Source organism: Marmota monax, unplaced genomic scaffold, assembly GCF_021218885.2.
Source record: "Marmota monax isolate L192 unplaced genomic scaffold, Marmota_monax_Labrador192_F-V1.1 WCK01_AAM20220418_F8-fsc00060, whole genome shotgun sequence".
NCBI classification, from domain to species: Eukaryota; Metazoa; Chordata; class Mammalia; order Rodentia; family Sciuridae; genus Marmota; species Marmota monax.
The window spans coordinates 7,237,296-7,259,189 of record NW_026692826.1 but is presented as its reverse complement, the minus strand read 5'-3'; the positions used below and the strand labels follow the sequence as shown (position 1 = coordinate 7,259,189).

The 21,894-nt window shown below is 46.7% G+C and overlaps 1 protein-coding gene across 1 annotated transcript; it reads right to left on the bottom strand.

The window, feature by feature from the left end:
- Positions 1–850: 850 nt before the first annotated feature.
- Positions 851–21,616, bottom strand: Cndp1 (carnosine dipeptidase 1). The gene is given in 12 exon segments (XM_046448633.2): positions 851–2,035; positions 2,953–3,014; positions 3,016–3,101; positions 5,713–5,845; positions 7,026–7,199; positions 8,167–8,375; positions 12,640–12,835; positions 16,673–16,761; positions 18,304–18,466; positions 19,529–19,657; positions 21,323–21,460; positions 21,557–21,616. Coding segments are annotated over 12 exon segments (1,515 nt in total). The 3' UTR covers positions 851–1,959.
- Between the last annotated feature and the right edge of the window lie 278 nt (positions 21,617–21,894).

The window sequence follows — 21,894 nt, the reverse complement described above, 5'->3', positions numbered from 1 at the left end:
ACTTTTTGCCTCCTTATAACTAGAAAATTGACTTGATCAATAACTAAGGAGGTTTTCCGTCTCTCTGGATGTAACACTCAGTTAACCTTTTTTTTATGGCTCCCACATATCACAACCAGACCAGGGGAGCTATGAAGCTTGGAATTGGGTGAAAAACAGGAAAGGAGAACTAGGGAGACCCATCCTGATCCTGGGTGGCAGCAAAACATGAACTTTGGACTCTGACACTCCAGGGTTTGAATCTTCCAGGTTCAACACACTCAATAACTAACTATCCTCCTTCCCTTCTTTCCTGGTGATTGAATGATTAACAGAGACACTGCTGGTCTCAGAGATTTAACAGGAATAAGTAAATACAAATTATTGTTTAATGACTTCATCAAATGGATATTACATTGACCAGAAATGGTTATAACATATTTTATAATAAACTTTTGTCAGTTGATCAATATAAACACTTTTTTTACAAAACATAAATTGATATCATAAATCTTTTGCTTTGTTAGTCCTCAGACACAATGTAAAATACCTCAGGTAGGTCCAACAGAACCTAAAATACCACAAAGCACAGCATAATCTGGAGAGCACAAACTGTGCATGATATCACAAAATAGCAGGCAGGGTTGATCAGAAAAGGTATGGCAGTTGGAAGTTCTCTGCTTCCAAAGCAAACCGTAACTGGAATCCTTGATAAATTTCCCTGAAAAGACTGATATTCCTAGTTCAATCCCATTTCTGTCACTAGGTCAGGATAAACTGAGTCACTGACCACATGGCCCAGTCATCTTTAATGTGATGCAGCAAGCTTTAAAACTTACATTGAAAGAACCAACAGAGAAATGGAAAAAAATTGAAGGAAAATGTGTTATATTTTGTTTTTATTTGGAATCACAAAAGAAAAACTTTTTAAATAAACCCTTAAATTCTTCACCATTAATGTGATTTAAATAATTTATAAATATTGAATTGATTTATTTACATATATTTGACTATAAAAATTACATTCCTTTTTTGTGTTTACATCATCAAACCCAATCAAGCCAAATAAGATGGTTAACTAAAATGATTAATGAGTGCTGCATTAGGTGATGGTTTTAAATTTAGAATGTATTACTGATGTCAGGGTTGATTAGTTCTCTATCTAAAACTGATGCTATTAAAAGCTTTGAGCAATTTAAATGTAGTCATTGAGTAAAATTCCAATGGAGTGAGAGAAATTCCATCAGGATTGAGTTTGCTATGGTGAATGTACTTGTGTGCAAAAGTTAGAGAGAGAACCTTTACTGACAGGGTGGGAAGAATATGAGGCAGGGGAGCTGATTAGATGGCATCAATCATGGTGAAGATAAAGAAGCTTAGAATAAGAGAAAAACTCTTCTTTGCACATGGAATCCCAAATGGCATAGGGTATGAATCTTAATCATTTCAGCTTCAGAACTTTTCACAAAGCAAGAGAAAATAAATGAAGGGGAGGAAAGGGGTTAATACAGCACCAGGCCTTAGTAACTTGTCAGTGGTGGAGATCAACATTTTTATTAATAAGAAAAGGAAACTGTGGGCAGAGCAACAGTGATGTAAGTGCTAACAATTACTGGGTGGAACAATTATGTGTCATGGGTGTTTCAGAACCTAGAAAGCAAAGTGGAGGGATTATGCCCATTGTATTGCAAGGTGAGAGTCTAACTCACTGAAGAACTGTCCTGGAACTACTGCACAGGACTCAGAGAAATGAAGGTGAAGGCAGCTGGGACTTTGGAAAGGTGAGTGATTTAAATCACATGTTAAACCATTCCCATTGTCTCCTAAATATTGTATTCTTGGTTCAAAGGTCCCAAGGCATTTCAAATGAAAGGGGAAACATAATTGATTGGATCAACATTTCTTTGGATGTTCAGATGTCATCTCTGCTAAGGGGTGTGAGAGGGGATCTGTCAGTGGGTCAGGTAGTACTGGAAGTTTCTACTGTCCTGAATGTAGCTTAGCAATCTCCAGGAAAAAGGCAGCAAATAACTTGGACCCCTCTATGTAGTTCCACCTAACAAAAGAAAAAACAAAGAGAAACTTTGTTATAATGACCAAACAAAGGAAGAAAAGTATTGTACCATTTATTTTTTTTTATTTTTTTTTAATTTTTTATTGTGGGTTGTTCAAAACATTACAAATTTCTTGACATATCATATTCCACACTTTGATTCAAGTGGGAGTATTGTACCATTTAGACAGGAAGATTGATATTTTAAATTCAATCTAAAGTGTTGGACACTATACTGAGATCGCAGAATGAAAGGCACTTGATGATTCCTGTGTCGAAATGGCATTATTATTAAGAAGATGGGAATCTGTCCTGGGCCCAAATCCAAAAAAAAAAAAAAAAAAGTTCATTTTCCTTGGTTTTTTATTATTGACACGACATGGATATCAGAACCACACATGTTCTTGTTTCTTACTAGTATAGGAGACTTAGGAGGTTTGTGTCAAACATGCCTAAATATTCTTAGTTATGGACTGAATGTCATGATCCCAAAAATTCTCTTGTTGAAGCCCTAACCCCTAATGTGACTGTATTTGGAAGTGGGACCTTAGAGCAAATGATAAAGGTCATTGCAGTTAGCAGGGTGAAACTTAATCCCCAGGGCTGGTGCCCTTGGAGGGAGGAAGAGACCTGAGCTCACTGGCTCCTTGGCACTCTCTCTCCTCTGCCCCTCTATTGCAACACGTGAGGACACAGGAAGAAAGCAGTGGTCTGAGAGCCAGGAAGAGAGCCCTAACCAGGAACCCAATCAACCAGCACCTTCACCCAGTACTTCCTTGCGTCCAGGACTGAGAAAACGAATGTCTGATGCTTAAGCCACCCCATATGGGGTTCCCATTGTCACATAAGGAGAAGGGGCCTGACCACATGCACCCCTGGGCTTGTGCAGCAGGACCCAGTCCACACAGGGACCTGCTGACCTGTTGATCTTCTCATTCTGAGAGCGTTCCCCATCATCGACAGCCCCCAGTGGAAGCATCATCAACGCTCTTTTGAATGAGGTCCTGGATCATTTTGGCTATTGGAATGGTTGACCCATCCCGCATCATATCTGGTTCTGTTCCAAACACTGAAACACAAGAAAGAGAAGGCAGTGGAATATATAACAGGACTGACCCTACTAACCTCAAATGGGATATTTGCTTTATCTTTCTTTTTCTTTTTTTTCCTTTCTCATTTTTAACATTAGATTTGGGCCAGGGTAAGTAAGCTCCTTGATATCAGCTACTTGTGTTCTAAAATGAACGAAGCAGTCAAGAAGAAACCTGTGGATTCCTTCTTTACAATTGCATACTCAAAAAACTTTTCTTGAATTTGTTTGAACTAATTTTTAAAAAGTTCAGAATTTAGAAAATTATAAAAATAGTACAGAAAGCAGTCCCTTATATCCCTAACTCTGCTTTTCCAGCATGTTAATACACACAACTGTTGTGCAATGATCAAGACCCGGAAACTGTCATTGTCCTGAACCATGCTCCAAACTTCACAGATCCCACCGTCTTTCCTCCCAGCACCCAGTGCAGAGTCCCACACTGTGTTTTGTTATTGCTTCTCCTTCATCTTTTCTAGCCTGTGACCATTTCTCAATATTTTGTTGTTTTTTGTGAACTTGACCTTCTTTAAGAACCCACTGATCAGTTGTTTGGTAAAATGCTCCTCAATTTGGGATGGCCTGGTATTTTCTTGTCATTGGAAGAGGTCATGAATTGTTGGCAAGACACAAGATAATGTGCGCACTTTAAGAGTTTCTTCATGAACTAAATATTATGGAAGTGGGACTTTCTTGGGTAATTTTTTTTGTAACAGATATACAAACAAATATCTGTCCTCCACTCTCACTTGAATGTCACAGTGTTTCTCCCAGTTTTCAAAGGATCACATCAAATAGTTTCAACTGCTACCCTCAGTTCTAGACAGAGATGACTTCAAACCCTCTAGCTCAGAGAACAAATTACCTGTGATTGACTGGCAATAAAATCTAAAACAAAGAAATGAAAGAGAATATGCTACCTCTTTCTTAATCACAAAGCAAGGTGTGAAAGTGAATTAAGTGATGTGCCTTCTCAGCAGAACTGGGTCACACATAGTTGACCAAAAGGAGCACTCATCATGAGCATGTGGGATCTTTTCATGGCTGTTAACCTTGACATTTCAAACACGCATTTCTATTCAGCTGGCATAGTGCTCAACTTCTCACCTTCCTAACTCTTCTTCCTCTTCTCTCTCAATTTTTATTAATAAAATACCTGCTAAATTGAGGCAGTAGGAATTACGATGTAGAGAAATATGGCTCTAAGTGTTGGACTTGTTCTCTAATTTTCATAGCTATGTCTCTTAAACTGATAATACCATTGGGGAATTAGGACTGCAGTGAGCCCTGGGTTCTAAATTGCAGCTCTACCTCTCCGAGTAGTGTAGCCTCAGGCCCCACCTATAGCTTTGTGCTATAGATCTATATTAACACTTGCCAGTGTTTGCCCAGCTTTCTTTAGGGGACACCCAAAACTCTCCCCATGTTTAGGGGCCCCCATTTTGCTATAATTGGCAGGTTGTCCCTCTTGCAGTAGAAACCAACGAGACTAGATATTTCTTCCTCCTGTCCTGGCATCCAAAGCCCAGGCATATTCCCTCTGCTTGTCCCATCATATATATGTCTTGCCCAGGACTTTGAAGAACATAGAATTAAAATAAGCACCACCAAGGAAATGCCAAACAAAACCATGCTGCCTTCCGGAGGGAGAAGTATCGAGGCCTGTGAGATCACTGGTCGGAGCTGGATGGACTGGCATTGGGTTTCTCATGGGTTTTGACTTTATATAACAAGTCCATCTCCAGGAAGCCCTTCCCTGGATATCTCTCATGGCCCCCCGTGGGGCTGTGTCTCTCCAGGGCAGTCTGGTGTTTGCATCAGTCAGGAGGTCCACCTGTGGGGTTGGGAAGAACTAGACCACACCCAAAGCAGAAATGAAAGACAACATATTTGGGAATGGGTCCATGCTTAGAAATTCTCAGGGGAGACTCTGTTTTCATCCAGAACACAAACCAGAAGGTCAAGCTTGCAACACACAGAGTTGAACAGGGCTCTGAGGGAATTCTGATCTTTGTGCAGGGGGCTTATGTCCAACTCCCTGCTTCATGCTGGCCTGAGGCTATCACAGCGCTGGCCTCTTATTGCCCAGGGAGAGCAGAGGTCCACAGGGCAGTATGTCTGCTAGCCTATTCCACCAGATTGTGGTTTCTCTTTCATTTGTAACTCAAAGAATTTTCCTTCTTTCATATGAGTTAGTCTGTTTTTGAAAGGATTTTTGTATGTTGGCCAATATTTCCATGATCTTTGCATCAAGAGGGTTTCAAGTTTTTCTGGACCCTCATTTTCCCTAAAATTCAGGTCTCCAGATTTGAACTGGTACCCTGGCTTTGCCACTGAGATATGTGCCCTTCAACAAGTTACGTAGTCTCTTTAACCCCTAATTCCCCCCTGTGTGAAATGGAGAAGGCAGTTGGATCGCTTGAGACAGTGATAGGAAGCACTCTGTGCATAGTGCACCTTCAATAATAGGTGGTAGATGCAAAGGAGAGTCAACCCCTGAGTTTCAGAAGTGCCTGCTGATCCACTGTCCCACAGGCAGGACCCCCTGGTTCCACTGTAAAATGGCAAGTCAGAACATCTAAGGTCCCACCTCTGCTGATGGCTCTTTTTGCTGCGAGATACTGCATGTCGTTGATGTTTGCAATCCACGGTTGAAGTCCCAGTGTCATGGAAGCAGCCATGCGGTTAGAGATGTTCCTTTTGGAGAACACGTCCTCAAGGTGCTGCTTCACCTAGAAGGCAATGTTTCCACCGTAAGAGAGAACGTCAGTTTCCGCTCACCCAGGGGACAAAGTCTCCCATTCAAGAATTAGTTGAAATCCCAACCTGACACGGGGAACTCCAGAGGGTACCACACAGAGGGTAGGATTCTCAGCCCTGAGAAGAGGCTCTGGGCTCCACCCCGGGCTGCACTTGGCTCTTCCCCTCCTTCCCTCTGCCTGCAAGCCCCTCGCCTGTCCCCACCCCATTCTTACCACAGCGTCTGACACTTTAGTGGTGTTCTAGTAACTTCTGAGAAAACTGTGAAACATGATACAACTGCTCGATTGCAATGTCCTTGTGTGAGGATCTATTAGCATTCTAGTGAATATTTGGGGAACTTTCTGAAGAGAGGGGTCGATGCCAAGCCAGACTGTGAAGGAGACAGTTCAGCACCTCCCTCCCTGAGCCTCTTTCCTCCCAGGGAAGGCCATCCTGAACGTCCCCTCCAGTCACTCCTTCAGCAAATGTGCAGTATCCCTGGCATGCCCAGGCACACCCAGGACTGTCCAGGTGCTGTGGACAAGCCACAGAAGACCTGGCCCTGGGGGTGCAGCTGTAGAAAGAGGGGCCATGCACCCTGGGCCAGGAAGCGCGGAGGGAAGGGCACAGGGAACGTAATCAGTGCCAAGCAGACAGTGGAAGAGGATGATGGGAAGAAGAGCCACTGAGGGTCAGGTTGGGGCTTCTCCACTCTCTGTTAAACTCACTGGAGGTAAAGTGATGCTGGATTGGTAACTTAGACATATCACTCCTTCCAAATGATATCTTCATTAAAATGGCTGCTTCAAACTGTTGACTTCAGACATCATGGGAAAAGTGACGATTGGGCCTGAGCTTTCTGGCTGCATCCTACCATGGGCAGTTACTGCTCCATCTACAGGCAGAACCAGTCTTGCCTTTATAGCTCCCATCTAATTTTTAAAAATTTCCCATCACCACAACTCCAAATGGTTATTTATCACACAGCTATAGTTGTGTATAATTGAGGAACAAGATGTTTACCAAATAAGGCTGATGCTGGTTCTTGACATTTGTTCCAGCTCTCTCGTTAGAAAAATGATATTTCCCTGGTAACAACCGACTGCTCACTGTACTGTGGTGTGCGGGACTCAGGAACTGACAGGCAGAGTAGCAAGGGACATTTGTTACCTGTTTTTCCACCACAGACATGTTCATGTGAGGGACTAGACGGATTGAAAATTTTCCTATCACCTGGCCAGGTATAACTGTTTTAGTTCCAGGCTCATCAAACGCACCCTCGATCCCGTGAATAGAAAGACATGGGTACCGCCACAGATGCATTAGGATTTCCTCCTAAATGGAAATAAAAGCATCCAAGAACACTGGGTGTGTCCCAGCAGTACCTGCGTGTCCGAGACCCACTCGGTCGAGTTAATCAGCACCTAATTCAGCTATGTCCGCAGCAGCAACACAAACGGACTTCTGTCAGGACACAGGGCTCCTCTTCCTCTGTGGCCTTCCCTTGCCCACAACGCCACCCACTACCAAGGTTCTGTAGTTAGCTGTTAATAGGCAATAAAGAGCCTGTTCAAAAATTTGATTCAATTATAAATTTCTATCTACTATCATGATAGTGGTCACTTGTGTCCCACAATCATTCAGAAGACCTCAAAGGCCTCTTCAGAGTCAGAGCCACCTTCCTCTCCAGCTGTGGCACCACAGACTTAGTCTGGAGGAAGAGATACACTTCATACCAATGAACGCTCCCACTTTTTTCCAGCATGTTTTTGCCCTCTTGGTACTTTCCCCAGGAATCAGCCATAGCTACCAAACACCTTAGTAAGTATTTTAAAGAGAAAGAGAGGAGAAGGAGAAAACAAACCAAAACAACAAAAAACTAAACTAAGTCGGCCAGTTACCACGGCTGGGGGTCCAGGTTTCCCAAGGGCACAGAGGAAGCAGTGTTGCCCTGCAGATCAGTCCCTGCGGCTCTGGGGTGGAGCTGGCAGGATGCATGTTAGCCTTAGAGCTGGAGCAGACTCAGGTTCTTCCCAGTCTCAGCAGCCCGGCTGCAGGCTGGCTTGGATTTAAGTTAGTAAACTACCTTGGAAAAGCATGTGTAGTTAGTCCTTATTCATGGTTGGGTGCCTGAAGCCAATGCCTACTGGATCCCAGAAACAGGACTGGTTGGTCCAGAGCATAGGAAAGAGCTGTGAAAGTCCAGATCTGCCTAGGAACCAGCATCACTAGGTTCTAATATTTGCAGATTAGCACCCTTTGGTGCTAATTACACAGTGGGAAATGTGGCTTATTGCCATACCTTGGTATCAAACAGAAATTTCCTAAACTGGCTGTTATTCCGGTATTCTCCTAGGTCCATTTCAATGGCTTCATATAGTTTTTTTTCCTCCTCTGTAAGAGGAGCCACTTGGTCATAGATTCCAGGGATCAGGATATGACCTGAGGAATCCACCAGGCTTCCTACAAAATGCACAGAGAAAAAAAAAGCAGGTAGAAATGATGACTGTGCTGATGTTGTGCCACTGGAGTGAACCAGGCAACAGCTCTCCTGGGTGGCAGCTGGCCTCCTGACTGTCCCCGATCCACTTAGCCAAAGCCACTGGCAGCGATTATACTCAAGAGGTAATGGTCAGAGGAAAAAGCTGATCATCAGGTGGACTCAGCCAGAGTCAAGCATGCTATTGTGTCCATCTGATCAAATGCAGGGCTGGAATCATGGGTCTGCAATAGATTAAATCAGATGAGGCTCACCTTTGTCAAGTGCAAGTTCTCAACTATATTGTTTGTATCATAAACAAGGTTAATTTTCAAATTCTCTTATCCTGAGTTCAAAAGTAATGTGTTCATTTAAAATATTTTAAAATATATATACATATGTATATATGTACATATATATATGCATAAATATGAAAAACTGAAAATTTCTATCATCCCTTCTCAACTCTCTCCCTACACCCCCATAAATTATATAATACTTCTTTTTAATCAAAAGCATAATATCCTTGAAGTCTACTCCATGATGAATACAAAATACTTTATTCTAAATAAGTATATACACTAAACTGCTCTTTATTAAAAAGTTTGGTGGGGGCACTGGGGTTGTGGCTCAGTGGTAGAGCACTTGCCTAGCTTGTGTGAGGCACCGGGTTCAATCCACAACACCATATAAAAAAAAATTAAATAAACAAAATAAAGGTATTATATCCATCTACAACTAAAAATATTTTTTAAAAAGTTTGGGGATCAATTAGAATAAAAAACCATCAACAAATATCTATGAAGGAAGCACATGCTGAGATTTAGTAAATATTGCTCACTGTCTGGAGAAAACACCTATCAAAGATAATATTCAACCAGGAAATAGATTGATATAGATAATACAAAAATGTCTCGGGGCAGCTACATTCACCCTCAATTCATCTAGGGACTTTTATTCAAGTAAAGGCACTTCACAAATGACACATTTCATATTCTCACTGTGATTCCAAGACCATGTTGGGGGAGGAACATGACAGAGAAAACTACGTTTTAAGATCTTAGCTCAGGTGAGCAGTCACAAACTCATCTTCAGCCCCTGAGCCACCTGTGCATGGACACCTAGTTACTGGTCAAGGCTAGGACGTGCGGAAACACAAGACCCTGCCTTCCATCAATGAGGCACCGTCTCTGACCACAGAGGAACCACGTGAACCACATGAGCAGATAGGTGGCCAGGGTTCTGGGCTCTGTGTCGACACAGAAAAGCCAGGAGAATGCGTGCCGGAATCCACAGGCAGGGGTTGTGTGAGGAGTGGGCTTCCCGGCACCTTGAGAATGTCACAGGATGCTCAGCCTGAGGATTGAGTCTCCAAGGCAGCAGAATGGGAAGGGAAGGAATTCCACCATTTCCACCAACCCCTCCTTGCCCCTCTCCTGGTCCCACTGCGCATCCCCAGACTTATGTTCCCTCTGTGACCGCGCTACAGGATGTGCGGCAGGCCACTGTGCTGTGAGTCCTGTGTTACAGCACCCCTGCTGACCCATTGGACGCACTGTATATCGAGTAAGCCATCCCAACCCCTTAGTGAGACTCAAGTCTAAAGAAGTTAGGTGCCGAGGGCCTGGGACTGGCTGCTAAGGCTTTGCTGCCTACCTTCTCTCTTTGTCACCAATACCATCAAAACACCACCAATAATGCAATCACCAGTCTTCCCTAGGGCATTTCTGCCTCCTGTGTCCTAGGTCAGGGCAGAGCTGTGGAAAGGCCTAAGACACAGACCCTGCCCACGGTCCAGCCTGGAGACCCAGGCCCAGGGTTCATGGGGTCAAGGAGGGGAGCTCTGAAGGGGAATGTTTTAGTCACCTTTTTCGCTGATGTGACTAAAAGTTTCAACCAAAACAACTTTAGAGGAGGAAAAGTTTATTTAGGGGCTCACAGTTTCAGAGGTCTCAGTCCATAGAAGGTGTCTCCATTCCTCAGGCTCAAGGTGAGGCTGTGCATCAGTGCAGAAGAGTGTGGCAGAGGGAAGCGGCTCACGTGATGGTCAGAGCAGAGAGAGGTCTCCACTCACCAGATACAAATAGACACCCCAGCCACAGCCCAAAGCCCCACCTCCTCAGCTCACCTGCCTCAGGTACCCCTCAGTTAATCCATCAGGGACTGATTCACTGATTAGGTCAAGACTCTCACAACCCAATCATTCCTCCTCTGAACCTTCTTGCATTGTCTCACATGGGAGCTTTTGGGGGATACCTCACATGCAAACCATAACAGGGAATGACCTACACAGGAGCACCGGGGTCACCAGGAGGCCAATGAGGCCACATGGCTGTCAGCTAAACCTGGAAGGATGAGTGGACACCAAGGGCATAGTCCCTGTAGCCAAAAACGACACAGAACCTGGCAGTGTTTTGACAAGAGTGTCCCCAGGAGCCAGGATGCTCATGTTCATACGATGAACCTGAACGGTGACGTCTGCCCTGACACTGCAGCTGGTGCTGCCCAACTCTGCCAGTTGTGAGGGTGGCAGCCATGTCCTCAGTGTGGGATCTGCACAGGACCATCTTTCCCAACAAGTGGTCAGCAGCTTCACTTTAAATCATGATTCCCTTTTCTCAGGATGCAGCACAGCCCTTCTCCAACTGCCAGCTTGGGAACCGTGCCTGTGGACATATAGCATTTCCTCATTTTCCTTTCCCTCTAATTCACTTGCAGAGAAATCTGACTAGGGAGAGCTGTGAGGTGCTGCTGGGTCCTTTTCTCCTTTGGTGACTGGGAAACAAGGAAAGGTTAATGTCTGTGCTCGGCAGAAATGACTCTGCCCCTGCTAGTTCTCACCCAGCGCTTTCACACCAAGTGTGTTGGCTCGATTAAGGGTTGACCCCTCCCCTCCTGCTCACTTTGCACTGATGGGGACTGATGGAGTCTCTGCAGCTACCTCCACCAATGGGGGTGGAAATTCTCAGGAGGTCGACCATGCTGCCCTGAAAACTGCCCACAGGAAACAGTCTTGATGCCCAGGAGTGCCTCACAGTGCCAGCAAGAGAGGGTCCTGAAGCTGAAGCCTCCTGGGCTTCCAGAGCATCCACCATGGGCAGCCCTGATGCAGGGAAGAGCCACCACAGGATCAAGCCTGAACAGATGGGCTTCCTGAGAAAGACCTTCTGCTTACACATATCAGTCTGCCCACAAAAGACGGGCAGCAGTGGTCCATGCTGGGTGCTGCCAGCCAACATACTGGCATCCCTGTGCCAGTCGGGGCCACAGCAACCTTGGAAAATGAAGCCGAGCAGGTTGGCCTGCTTGGCATCATCTCTAGGGTCCTTGGGAAGGTCAGAGCTGCTCCCTCAGGCTGGCAGATCAGTAGTCTCCTGCAGACATCCCGTTCCGGCCACCACAGGAAGTGATCTCGGGGAATCTCTTCCCTCAAAACACACTTACTAGGCAAGTCCATGATCATGCTTGTTGGCAGGTGAGTAAACCAAAACCTCGACAACTCAAGTAGCTTGCCAACGTCACGGAACTGGTCTGTGGCAGAGCAGGCACACAACTAGTCACAACCGTCCAGAACCCACCTGCTACCAGTTGGATTTTGAAATTGTCTCTTCATTACCTTCCCTCCTGTGCCTCCTGACCAGTTGGTCCTCTCCTGCTCCAATCCATCCCTAATGTGCTGCCAGAAGAGTCTTCCGTTTGGTCACTTTATTTTATTAGGCAGTAACACTAACTAGAGCACTTTGGAGTTTATAGTGTCATCTCCAAAACCTGAAGCTGCCTCGTCCTTCCTTCCGATCCCAATTCCCCCCCCCCTTCTCTTTCCACGTTGCTTTACTACCAATGGTCTTGGTCCTCATCAGGATATTCAGTTAATTGACACTTCCAAGATTTTCCAACCTATTTATTTCCTGTCTATCTTCCCCTCTTAACCTAAATGCCACGATATATCACCTCTCTGGGCCCACACCTTGGTTTGCTTCCCTCTGCCCTCTATCACACCCACCTGGAACACCCTCACCTAGGTCAACCTTACCCTCCTGGGCCTTTTCTGGCCCTAGCTACTGAGCACAGATGTGGCAAGGTATCCAGGGACAGGTGCCACCCACCCTAACACTGCCTGGCGCTTCTTGCTCTAGTGGGTCCTCTTCCCATCCCCATGGCAACCACTTCAGACTGTCACTTCTCTGCAGGTGCACTTTTTCCCCTACTCAGCAGGGGAAAAAATGGAGACCAACAACAAAAAAAGACATTGCATAACTCCCCCCCCCCCCCCCGGTTATTTTGCTGCAGCCGGACTGCGGCAGTAGCTGTTCCCTCGAGTCCCATAAGTGAGCGCGGGCTTCGTCTGACTGAGCCATAGATTATCTGAAATCACGATGTAGTCCACACTGGAGAAGAACCGGTCCTTTTCTTTTTTGATAAGTTCCTCTAGGGTAACAGAACCAGCTTCTTCCATCCCTTCAAGGATGAACTTGAAATTCACAGGGAGATCCTGGGTACACAGAGAAGGAAACCACTGCATGCCCTGCCCACAGTTTAAACATCCAGGATTCATTTGTATTCAACTTGGGTTCATTGAATTCTTGTTTACATTCAACATATGAACCATTTGCCTTTCCAGCATCTCTGTTCACAGGAAGACCTTCTAACCTAAATTGTGGAGGGAAATGCTAGGTGAGGCCTAGTGAATCTCTCCAATGTGGCCTGTCCACTAATGCTCTCATATGGAATTGAGGAAGAAATTTCTAGAGAAAAAGCAGCATCCGCAGCACCGAGCTTTACTGAGCTCTGGAGGGCAGCATTTTCCTCCTTCTCCCCAAAAGGAACTTTTGAAGAAAGTTCTCGATTACAGATCGCCCTCTGCCTTCACATTTCTGCATATGGCAAATGAGAACTTTTTTTTTTTGAAAGATTATTAAGCCTCAGGATAATTTTTCCAGTATCCATTATTTTTCATCTATGATTTCAATCTGCCTTTTAACTTATTCAAAGGCTTCGATCTTGCAGCGAAAAGGAGCTTGAGTTTTTCTCTAGTTAATATTAGGGCACAGAACAGCTCCTTTAAAATTTTTACAACATTCCCCCTTTCCCATCCAGTTTTGATCCTTTTTCTCTGTATAATTTACAGCTTCACATCTTTGAGAGAGAGCTGCATTAAGAGAGGAGACCAAGGTCTTTTGCTAGAGCACAGCAAAGGCTGGGAGGACTGGAACAGGGACCATGTGTGGATGATCCACGCACACGTGCATGCTCCTCAGTCCTCGGGTGGACTGGCTCCTGGGGGGGATCCACAAACGCAGGACTGTGTGTGAGAACATAGGTGACCTTCGTCATCCTGCTGGATAAGAGCCTTTGGGGATAATGATTTACTTAACGTGTTAATATCCCTCTGAGCATCTCAAGAAGTAGTGCTGAAGTTCTGAAATGTTCAAAGGGTCTTTATTAACACACAAGAGCACACAATCACTGAGATATAGTTGGAAATCTTGAGAATTTGCTGGCAAGTCACATTTGATAAAACATGAACCAAACCAATAGTGACTAAGTGTTGGGGGACAACTGGGCCAGCCGTCAAGTTCAGGTTAGGTCTGCTGTGTTCCTCAAGAAACTTAAGACATGTCACTTCTAGGTCACTCAGTTCTCTACCCATGAAATATGAATATTAACACCAACTCTGCCACTAGTGAGATAGCCCCAGGAGGTGTAAGGTATGTTTAAGTTCTCTGTAGGCAAGAAGAAAAGAGGCCCTCAGGAAGGGCCTGATCCTACCACAGAGCCTTTGCACATGTTTCTTTAGTTAATCTTTTCAGGACAACTGTTCCTTGTTCCCCTTGATGAGGAACATGAGGCTCAGAGAGAACAGGGACTGGTCCACAGGTAGTGAATATTTCCTGTGTTTTCTTTGTTATATTTATGTAATTTTCAGAATTGAAATTTAAAAACCAAATCAAACCTTTATATAGGGATTTTAAACTAAACATCGGCATCCAGATGAAAGGAGGGAAGACAGGTGAGGAAAAAGAGGGTGGAGAGAAGCCACATTCACGGCTCAGGGCTGTTAAGTGGGCGCAGCAGGTAAAAAGACAGCTTTGGAGTGATCAGCAGGACCCAGCAGAAATGTTCTAATTACTGCCCTTGCCTTTCTCCGTGAGATAAAGGGGTGAGTGGTCCCCTCCCTTCTCATTGGCTTATGTCTCAGGAGAAAATAAACTCTGGCGAGAGAAGCCCTGGCGTCTGCTCTGTTGGGTCTCCTTTGGGAGAGGTGCTATCAGGGCTTTCTGCCTGGGCTCTTGGGCAGGGCTCGCTGCTCCACACGGCCTGTGTTGGCCCGCCCTGTGGGAAGGTGCCCCGAGACTGAACCCTCCTCTGAGCTCTCCCCAGCACAGGCGAGATGGACCCACAAGGCTGAACCCCAACCTCCTCTGCTTCCGAAATGGGTACCAGTTCCCTTCCGTGCAGGAAAGGCCAGCGGGGTTTGCTCTGTGAATGGAGCCATTTTCTCTTTTGCCCATGAACCCAACAAATGGGTCCCATTTTCTTCTTAAATATTTATTTGTTGAAAGTGCTTAATGCAATCAGTAATGTAAGATGAGGGGAAGGGAGAGAGGCTGTAGATTCTTAAAGTTAGCTCCAAACCATAAAATCCTTCTGCACCAGAACAAATGCTTCATGGTCAATGGATGGAACTGGAGACCATCATGCTAAGTGAAATCTAAATCCCTGCAGGTCCCACCACCCATGAAACCAACACAGAGCCTCATCGTTGTGACCACACCACACTGAACAACAGCAATATTAGCTACTTTGGAATATTTGTGTAAAATATCAATCCCATCATTTAAAAACCACTGGCATCAGACTTCCCGTCAAAACTGCACATCCAGGAGCATTCAGTAATGGGCACCCAGTGAGCTGGCTGCGGGCAGAGGAGAAGCTGGTCCAAAGAGCCCTGAGGAGCTCCTGAGTGCTGAGGCCATCTCTGCCTGTCCTGGAGGTCCTCCTGGGTGGATGAGGGTGAGGCAGCAGTCCCCAGGAGCCTGGAGCCTGCCCTTCAGCCCCAGGACTCTGGCCAGGCCTGGAGCTCAGTATCCCCCACTGTAACACCAGGGAGCAGCTAGCAGGAGGTTTTCCTTGGGGAGAGCCTTGGGAACTGAGGTGAGTGTCCTCCCTTTCCCACGCCATTCCTGGCCTGGAGGCCACCTCCTCTCCTCACAGGTTCCCTGAGCACAGAGCTGGCCCTGCAACAGTGGAGAGATCCTCACTAACAGGTGGCCACATCCCCTGAGTGGGGAGTGAAGAGGCCAGTCTCCCCGCCTCAGCTGGCACCATCCAGACAGGCCACATCTGAGTGCAGTCAAGTGGCAGCGAAGGGCACAGTTCAAATCAGTGACTCACTTCTACAGAACAAAATTCAGGGCCCAGAGAGAGTAAGTCAGCGCCCACAGCCACATGGCTGGGTTTGATCTCAGTGGGAGTCTAAGCACATTCCTTAGGAGGAAACGCTGGTTGAAGACAAAACCGTCCTGTGAGAGCATGGCATGACACAGTTAAAGACCAAACCTAGCCAGGCGCGGTGGCACATACCTGTAATCACAGTGAGACAGGAGGATCTCAAGTTCAAAGCCAGCCTCAGCAACTTAGTGAGGCCCTAAGTAACTCCCTGTCTCTAACCAAAATATTAAAAAAGGGCTTGGGATGTGGCTCAGCGGTTGAGTGTCCCTGGGTTCAATCCCTGATACCAAAACCACAAAAAAAGACACAAACCTCGACCCACCACTGATGCCCTCTAGTGGCCAGAAAGAGTGGGCTCACCCCCCAAAGCTGCTCCCTGCCTTCCTTTCCTAACCCCAATCTGAGCTGTTGGGGGCAGGATTCAGACAGAACGTCAGGTGGCGGAGATTTCTGCCTTGATCACTTACAAAATATCCAACACATTTTAAAAAATATATGTACACATCTATTAAAAAATCATACTCTATGATATGAAGGAAAATAAGGTTAAAAAAAAAGACAAACAGTTTAGAAAAGGACAATTCACAGCTTCACAGCAGATAGTAATGTGGCCACAGGCTGGTCACGGTTTCTGTTGTTTCTAATGTGGTTGACAGGCAGCTGGAACCCATGCTCAGAGCACGTCACTGCACCAGCTGGGCCTCTCCGAGTAAGTTCCCTAAGTTCTCAAGCCTTCCTCCTCCCACCTGTAGAAGGGTGTAACAGTAGTGCCCACCCCCTAAGATGCTGGGGGAAGTAGGTCACACACTGAAGCTCAGGAGGGACACAGTGGGCATCACCACCCTCTTCTCCCCGGTCTGCGCAGCTGGCCACCTACTTGCTCTAGGTCTCTGAAGGCGCTCACAGCATGAATCCAAGCTAGGACGGGGTCTTTGTTGTCTACTGATCCTCGTCCATACAGTTTCCCTTTTAAAATGGGAGAAAAAGAATTAAAAATGATGCATGGACACCTCTGCTAAGCTGAGTGAGTTAAAAACCAATGTGATTTCATGGGTCATGATTTTAACAATACTTTCTAATATTCCAGGCACAAATCTTCCTCTGAAATTGCAAGGTGTGATTTCTTATGTACAATACGGTCAACAGCTAGTCCGGTGGAATAGGCTAGTTTTAAATAAATGGATTCCACTGGCCTCAGCAGTAAGTTTGTTAAGGAAGCCAAGGTTTCTGCAGAGCAGCACATGATGTGGCCATGTGCTCTGGGAATTTACAACTGATAGGATAATGGGAAAAAGTATGTATGTCTCTATCAGTCTTTCTTCTTTTCTGTATAAAATACAAGTTATACTTGTTATCTTTACTCAGCCATAAAGAAGACTGAAATCATGGCATTTGCTGGTCAATGGGTGGAACTGGAGACCATCAGGCTAAGTGAAATAAGCCAGCCTCAGAAAGTCAAGGGTCAATGTTTTCTCTCATATGCAGAAACTAGAGCAAAATAAGGGGAAAGAGGGAGCTGGATATCATAAAGATAAAGGGACGATCAGTGGAGTAGAAGGATGAGATAGAGAGGGAGGAGGGATGGGAAAGGGGAGGAAATGCAGATGAATCTGACACCATCACACTATGTGCATGTGTAAATATACCAGTTAATTCCATGTGCATGTTTGTCTATAAAGTACCCGTCAAAAATAAATAAACCAGTGAAAAGACGACCAGTAGAGGAATGAGAATGGGGGAGACAGAAGGGGAGGGAAGGGGGAACCAGGAACTGAAATGGAGTAAGTTAAATTCCATGCATGTATGATTTTGTCAAACTGAACTCTGCTACGATGTATAATTATACTGTACTAACGAAAGGAAACAGTTCCATTTACAAAAAGGATAGGGAAGCCGGGTGTGGTGGTGCACGCCTGTAACCCCAGGAGCTAGGTAGGCTGAGGCAGGAGGATCCCAAGCTCAGAACCAGCCTCAGCAACTTAGTGAGGCCCTAAGCAACTTAGCAAGACCCCATCTCAAAAATAAAAAATTAAAAAATTAAAAGGGCTGGGCTGGGTGGTTGAGCACCTCTGGGTTCAATCCCTGTACTGGAAAAAGAAAAAAGAAAGTTGTCACCTAGATAAATGTCTTCCTCGCACCCAAGGGCCCTATGCAGGGACACAGAACTTCTTAGTTTCTTTCACAAATGAAAGAAAATCAGCCCCAATGAACCAACTATGGAACCCAGCGCCTTGTGCATGCTGGGCAAATGCTCCTGCATGGAGCTACACCCTGGGCTTCTGTTCACCCTTCTATTAGTAGTTGCTGTTTTGAGTGCTGGGGATTGAACCCAGGGCCTCCTATGTGTTAGGCAAGTGCTCTCCCCCTGAGCTATATCGTCGGCCTCTTCAATTCACCCTTCATGACACTGAAAGACCTGGAGCCTGGGGAAAGAGTCACACTTTAAATCCTTAACCCCTGTGAGCAAGCTCTACCCACAGATGAGCAGGGTGCTGAGGAGTCACTGACCATCCACCTCCGTCGGCGTGTAGGGGTCCGTGAGCCACCCCTCGCTCTCCTGAGCCGGCCGCACATCCAGGTGCCCATACAAGCACACGGTGGGTTTCTTCGGATCATTCCCCAGTTCAGCCAGGATGATAGGAGGGATGGGAAGACTCTGGCCATCGGGCAGCTGCAGGAAGATGATGGATCACATGGTTTAAAAACCTCCATGGTCCTTCCAGAAGACTCAGAACATGACGTTAGGAATCTGTTCCTTCTGTCCCTGGGTTGCTGAAGGGCCTGTGTCATTTTTCTGAGCCTCACTGTCTCCATCTCTAAAATGGGTCCCATTAGACACTTTTAATAAAAATATAAATCATTGGGCTGGGGATGTGGCTCAAGCGGTAGCACGCTCGCCTGGCATGCGTGCGGCCCGGGTTCGATCCTCAGCACCACATACAAACAAAGATGTTGTGTCTGCCGAAAACTAAAAAAATAAATATTAAAAAAATATATATATATAAATCATAATTAAAAGCCAAGAACTTCCTTAGGTACACACTGACAGACAGTATAGTTAGTAGGATGTATTCTTCAATAAGAACTTAGAACACAACTGGCTTAAAGTAGAATCCTGGAAAATTTGGAGAATTCTGAAGTTCTTCATGCTGAGCAGGTGGCACTGGGTGCTTAGATTTAGGATTGCCATTAGGAGTTGTGTGGCTTTGGGCTTAGGGCTGCCATTGGGGATAAGTGGCATCAAGCTTAGGGTTGTCATTGGGGATGAGTGGCATCAAGCTTAGGGTTGTCATTGAAATGGGTGACATCAGGCTTAAGGTTGTCATAGGAATGGGTGGCTTTGGGCTTAGGGTCACCATCAGGGTTGAAATGGCAGTTTTAAGCAATGATTTTGAAGAAAGAATGCAGTTCTTAGAGACCCTTGGAGAATGACCCTTGGAGAAAGTTGCATATGAATTTAAGGGAAAGGACAAGTGAGTTGAGATGTGACACTCAGGGGCGGGTTGGGGCCTTTCCATAACACTGTTACCTTCACTCACCGCCTCCATTTGCTTTCAGCCTCATCCCCCACCCCGGCCCCAGGCCTGCTCTGGAAGGTGCTTCCTCCTTCCTGGGAATCAGCACTCTGAGGGTTGGGCTGAGGAGCAGGGTAAGCCCCTCTCTTGCCGAAGAAGGCAAGGTGGGTGGCCACAGAAGTGGTTCCTTCACTGGAGGGCAACCCGCCCGCCGGCACCTGCCGCGAGCCCAGGTCCCGGATTCCACGCTTGCCTGCAGCCATGGCCATCATCCGGAAGAGCTCTTGTCTGAAACGAAGCACTGGTTGGATGGAATCGCTCTCCACCGCCACCCACTCCTTCAGCGTCTGTGAGGAAAGTCAGGAGGGCATTAGCATGGGGGGATCCCATATTCCCTTGGGGGGAAGCGATTCAGGGGCAGGGACTGACTAGTCCCCGGCTCTTCTGTGTCGACGTCCTGTGCACTGTGACACTCAGAGGCAACTGACAGACACACTCGGGTTTAATCAAGACCCAGAGGCCAGAGGCGCTGGTTAGGACAGAGCACGAGGGGGCACAGTGGAGGTCCAGGGTGGGAGGCAGTGCGGCCGGGTCCACCTCCGCCTGTGCCAGTCTCGGGGCTCTGACAACCCTTCTTTCAGGCTCAGTTTTCTCATCTGTCCTATAGAATGATGCTCCCTAACCATGAGAAACGATAGCCACGAGCTGTCACACTGCGAGAGGACCAGCGTGTCCCTGGCACTTACCAGCTGCCCTATTCAGTAAGCACCAGCTAATATGGAGCCATTAGTGAAGACCTCTCACATTCCGTGCTGGAACCCAACCCGCTTATCCTGGGACAGGATTGTTTTATGGAAAGCTACACATATTTTGACTGGTTGATCTTGACTCCACTTAATCTTGACTCTACTTCCTAATTTATTTTAGTTTGATCCCTCTTTCCTAGAGGGTGCACTTTCACTTTTATTTTAAGGGAACTTATTTAAGGAAAACTGTGTTCTGTATTTCTCACCTGCAACCTCAGCAGGTGCTGTGGGGTTCTCCACCCTGAGTGGGCCTCCGTGTGTTGGAAGAGGCCAGGACGAAATGTGGCCAAAAGCCCAAATCAGCCTCCAGCCCTGTTAATTTCAACCTACTCTGGAAACCCCGCTGGGGTTCTGAAGATCCAAGCAGGCTTTCTGCAGGTTTATATTCCTGTAGAAAGAAGGATTATGCGAAGGTCAAGCTCAGGAAGAGGGGTCTGGACATTCAGTTTCGTGCCATTAGCATGAAACAGGAAGGTTTCACGTCTGTTTGCATGATAGTGTTTCCCGGTTTGGCTGATCCAATGAACGCCTATCATGTATGTGCCAGACACAGGGTGGGGGACCCCCGGCTGGTGAGCACAACAACAACACTCATTTGGGGAGGCCTGTGGTCACACGGCCAGATGCCCAGGGAGGGCACAGGAGGCAGAGTAGAAGGAAGGGAGAGGGAAGCAACCCAGTGAGAGGGTGGGCACTGCAGGTGCCTGCACCTTGTCACCCACTCGTCCCTCCCTCTTCTGCTCCCTGGCCCCCTCTCTCCCTTCCTCCTCATCCTCCTTCCTCCCCTTCTCCATATGCCTGTGCCACGTGCCCACAGGTATGATAAGAGAGGAGACCAAGTGCTCCCTGGACTGCACCACAGACAATGCTGACAGCAACTGTCCAGGGCTCTCTGGACCCCAGCTCCATCTGGACCTCGCCAGGGGCCTCGTGGCACTGCTAGTGGGCCACCTGAGGGGCCAAAGCAAGAGAGAGTCCCACAGAGTTGCTGGTCATCTCTACAGGGGCAGCTGAAATGAATGCACCAGGGATGGACAGAGTGCCCTTTCCAGGAGCAGTGGCCAGGAGGGAGCTCTTCCGCAGACCTGATGGACCATGGTTATCTTTATTCAACCCAGGGTCACAGGCATTTTCAATGGAGCCAAGTTGTTGGCACAAAAGGTCCCAGAGGGCGTGACTGACGCACCGAAGCACAGCTTCTCCTACCTGCACAAATTCATCCTGGTGGAGGTCGATGCGCTGGCAGAGCTCCCCCAGCAGCCCGGAGGGTGGAGGAGGGAACACGCCGCCCTCCAGCAGCAGCAGCAGCAGCAGCAGCAGCAGCAGCGCCAGGAGACAGGAAGCCTGTTAAAGTTGATGGGCACATTCAAAATACGTGCTGCTTCTGGGCTTTTGACCTTTCCAAAGCTCTGGGAAGGCTGTTATCCAACCCTGGATTACCAGGGATCTTGAAACGGTGGATGGATGGTGGTGGATCTTGAAACGCACTTTCTCCTGCATCTTTCTCAGATACTGCATTTCCAAAGCTCAAGGATTTTAATAAGACAGAAACCAAGCTCATGAGCTGGTCTGCAAAGCATGTGACTCGGGTTATTCCTGTGACAGGATGGTTCTGTGCCTCTGCACCCTGTGCAGGAAGACCAGTGCTCTGCATCCTGCGTGAGGGGCAGAGGCAGAAAGACGTGGGAGGTACAGACAGAATCAACAGCAGCCCTCAGAAGCCCTCTGTGATGAACCACTTAGGAATGCCTACAGTCCCGCAGTGCTGTGGGGTTTCT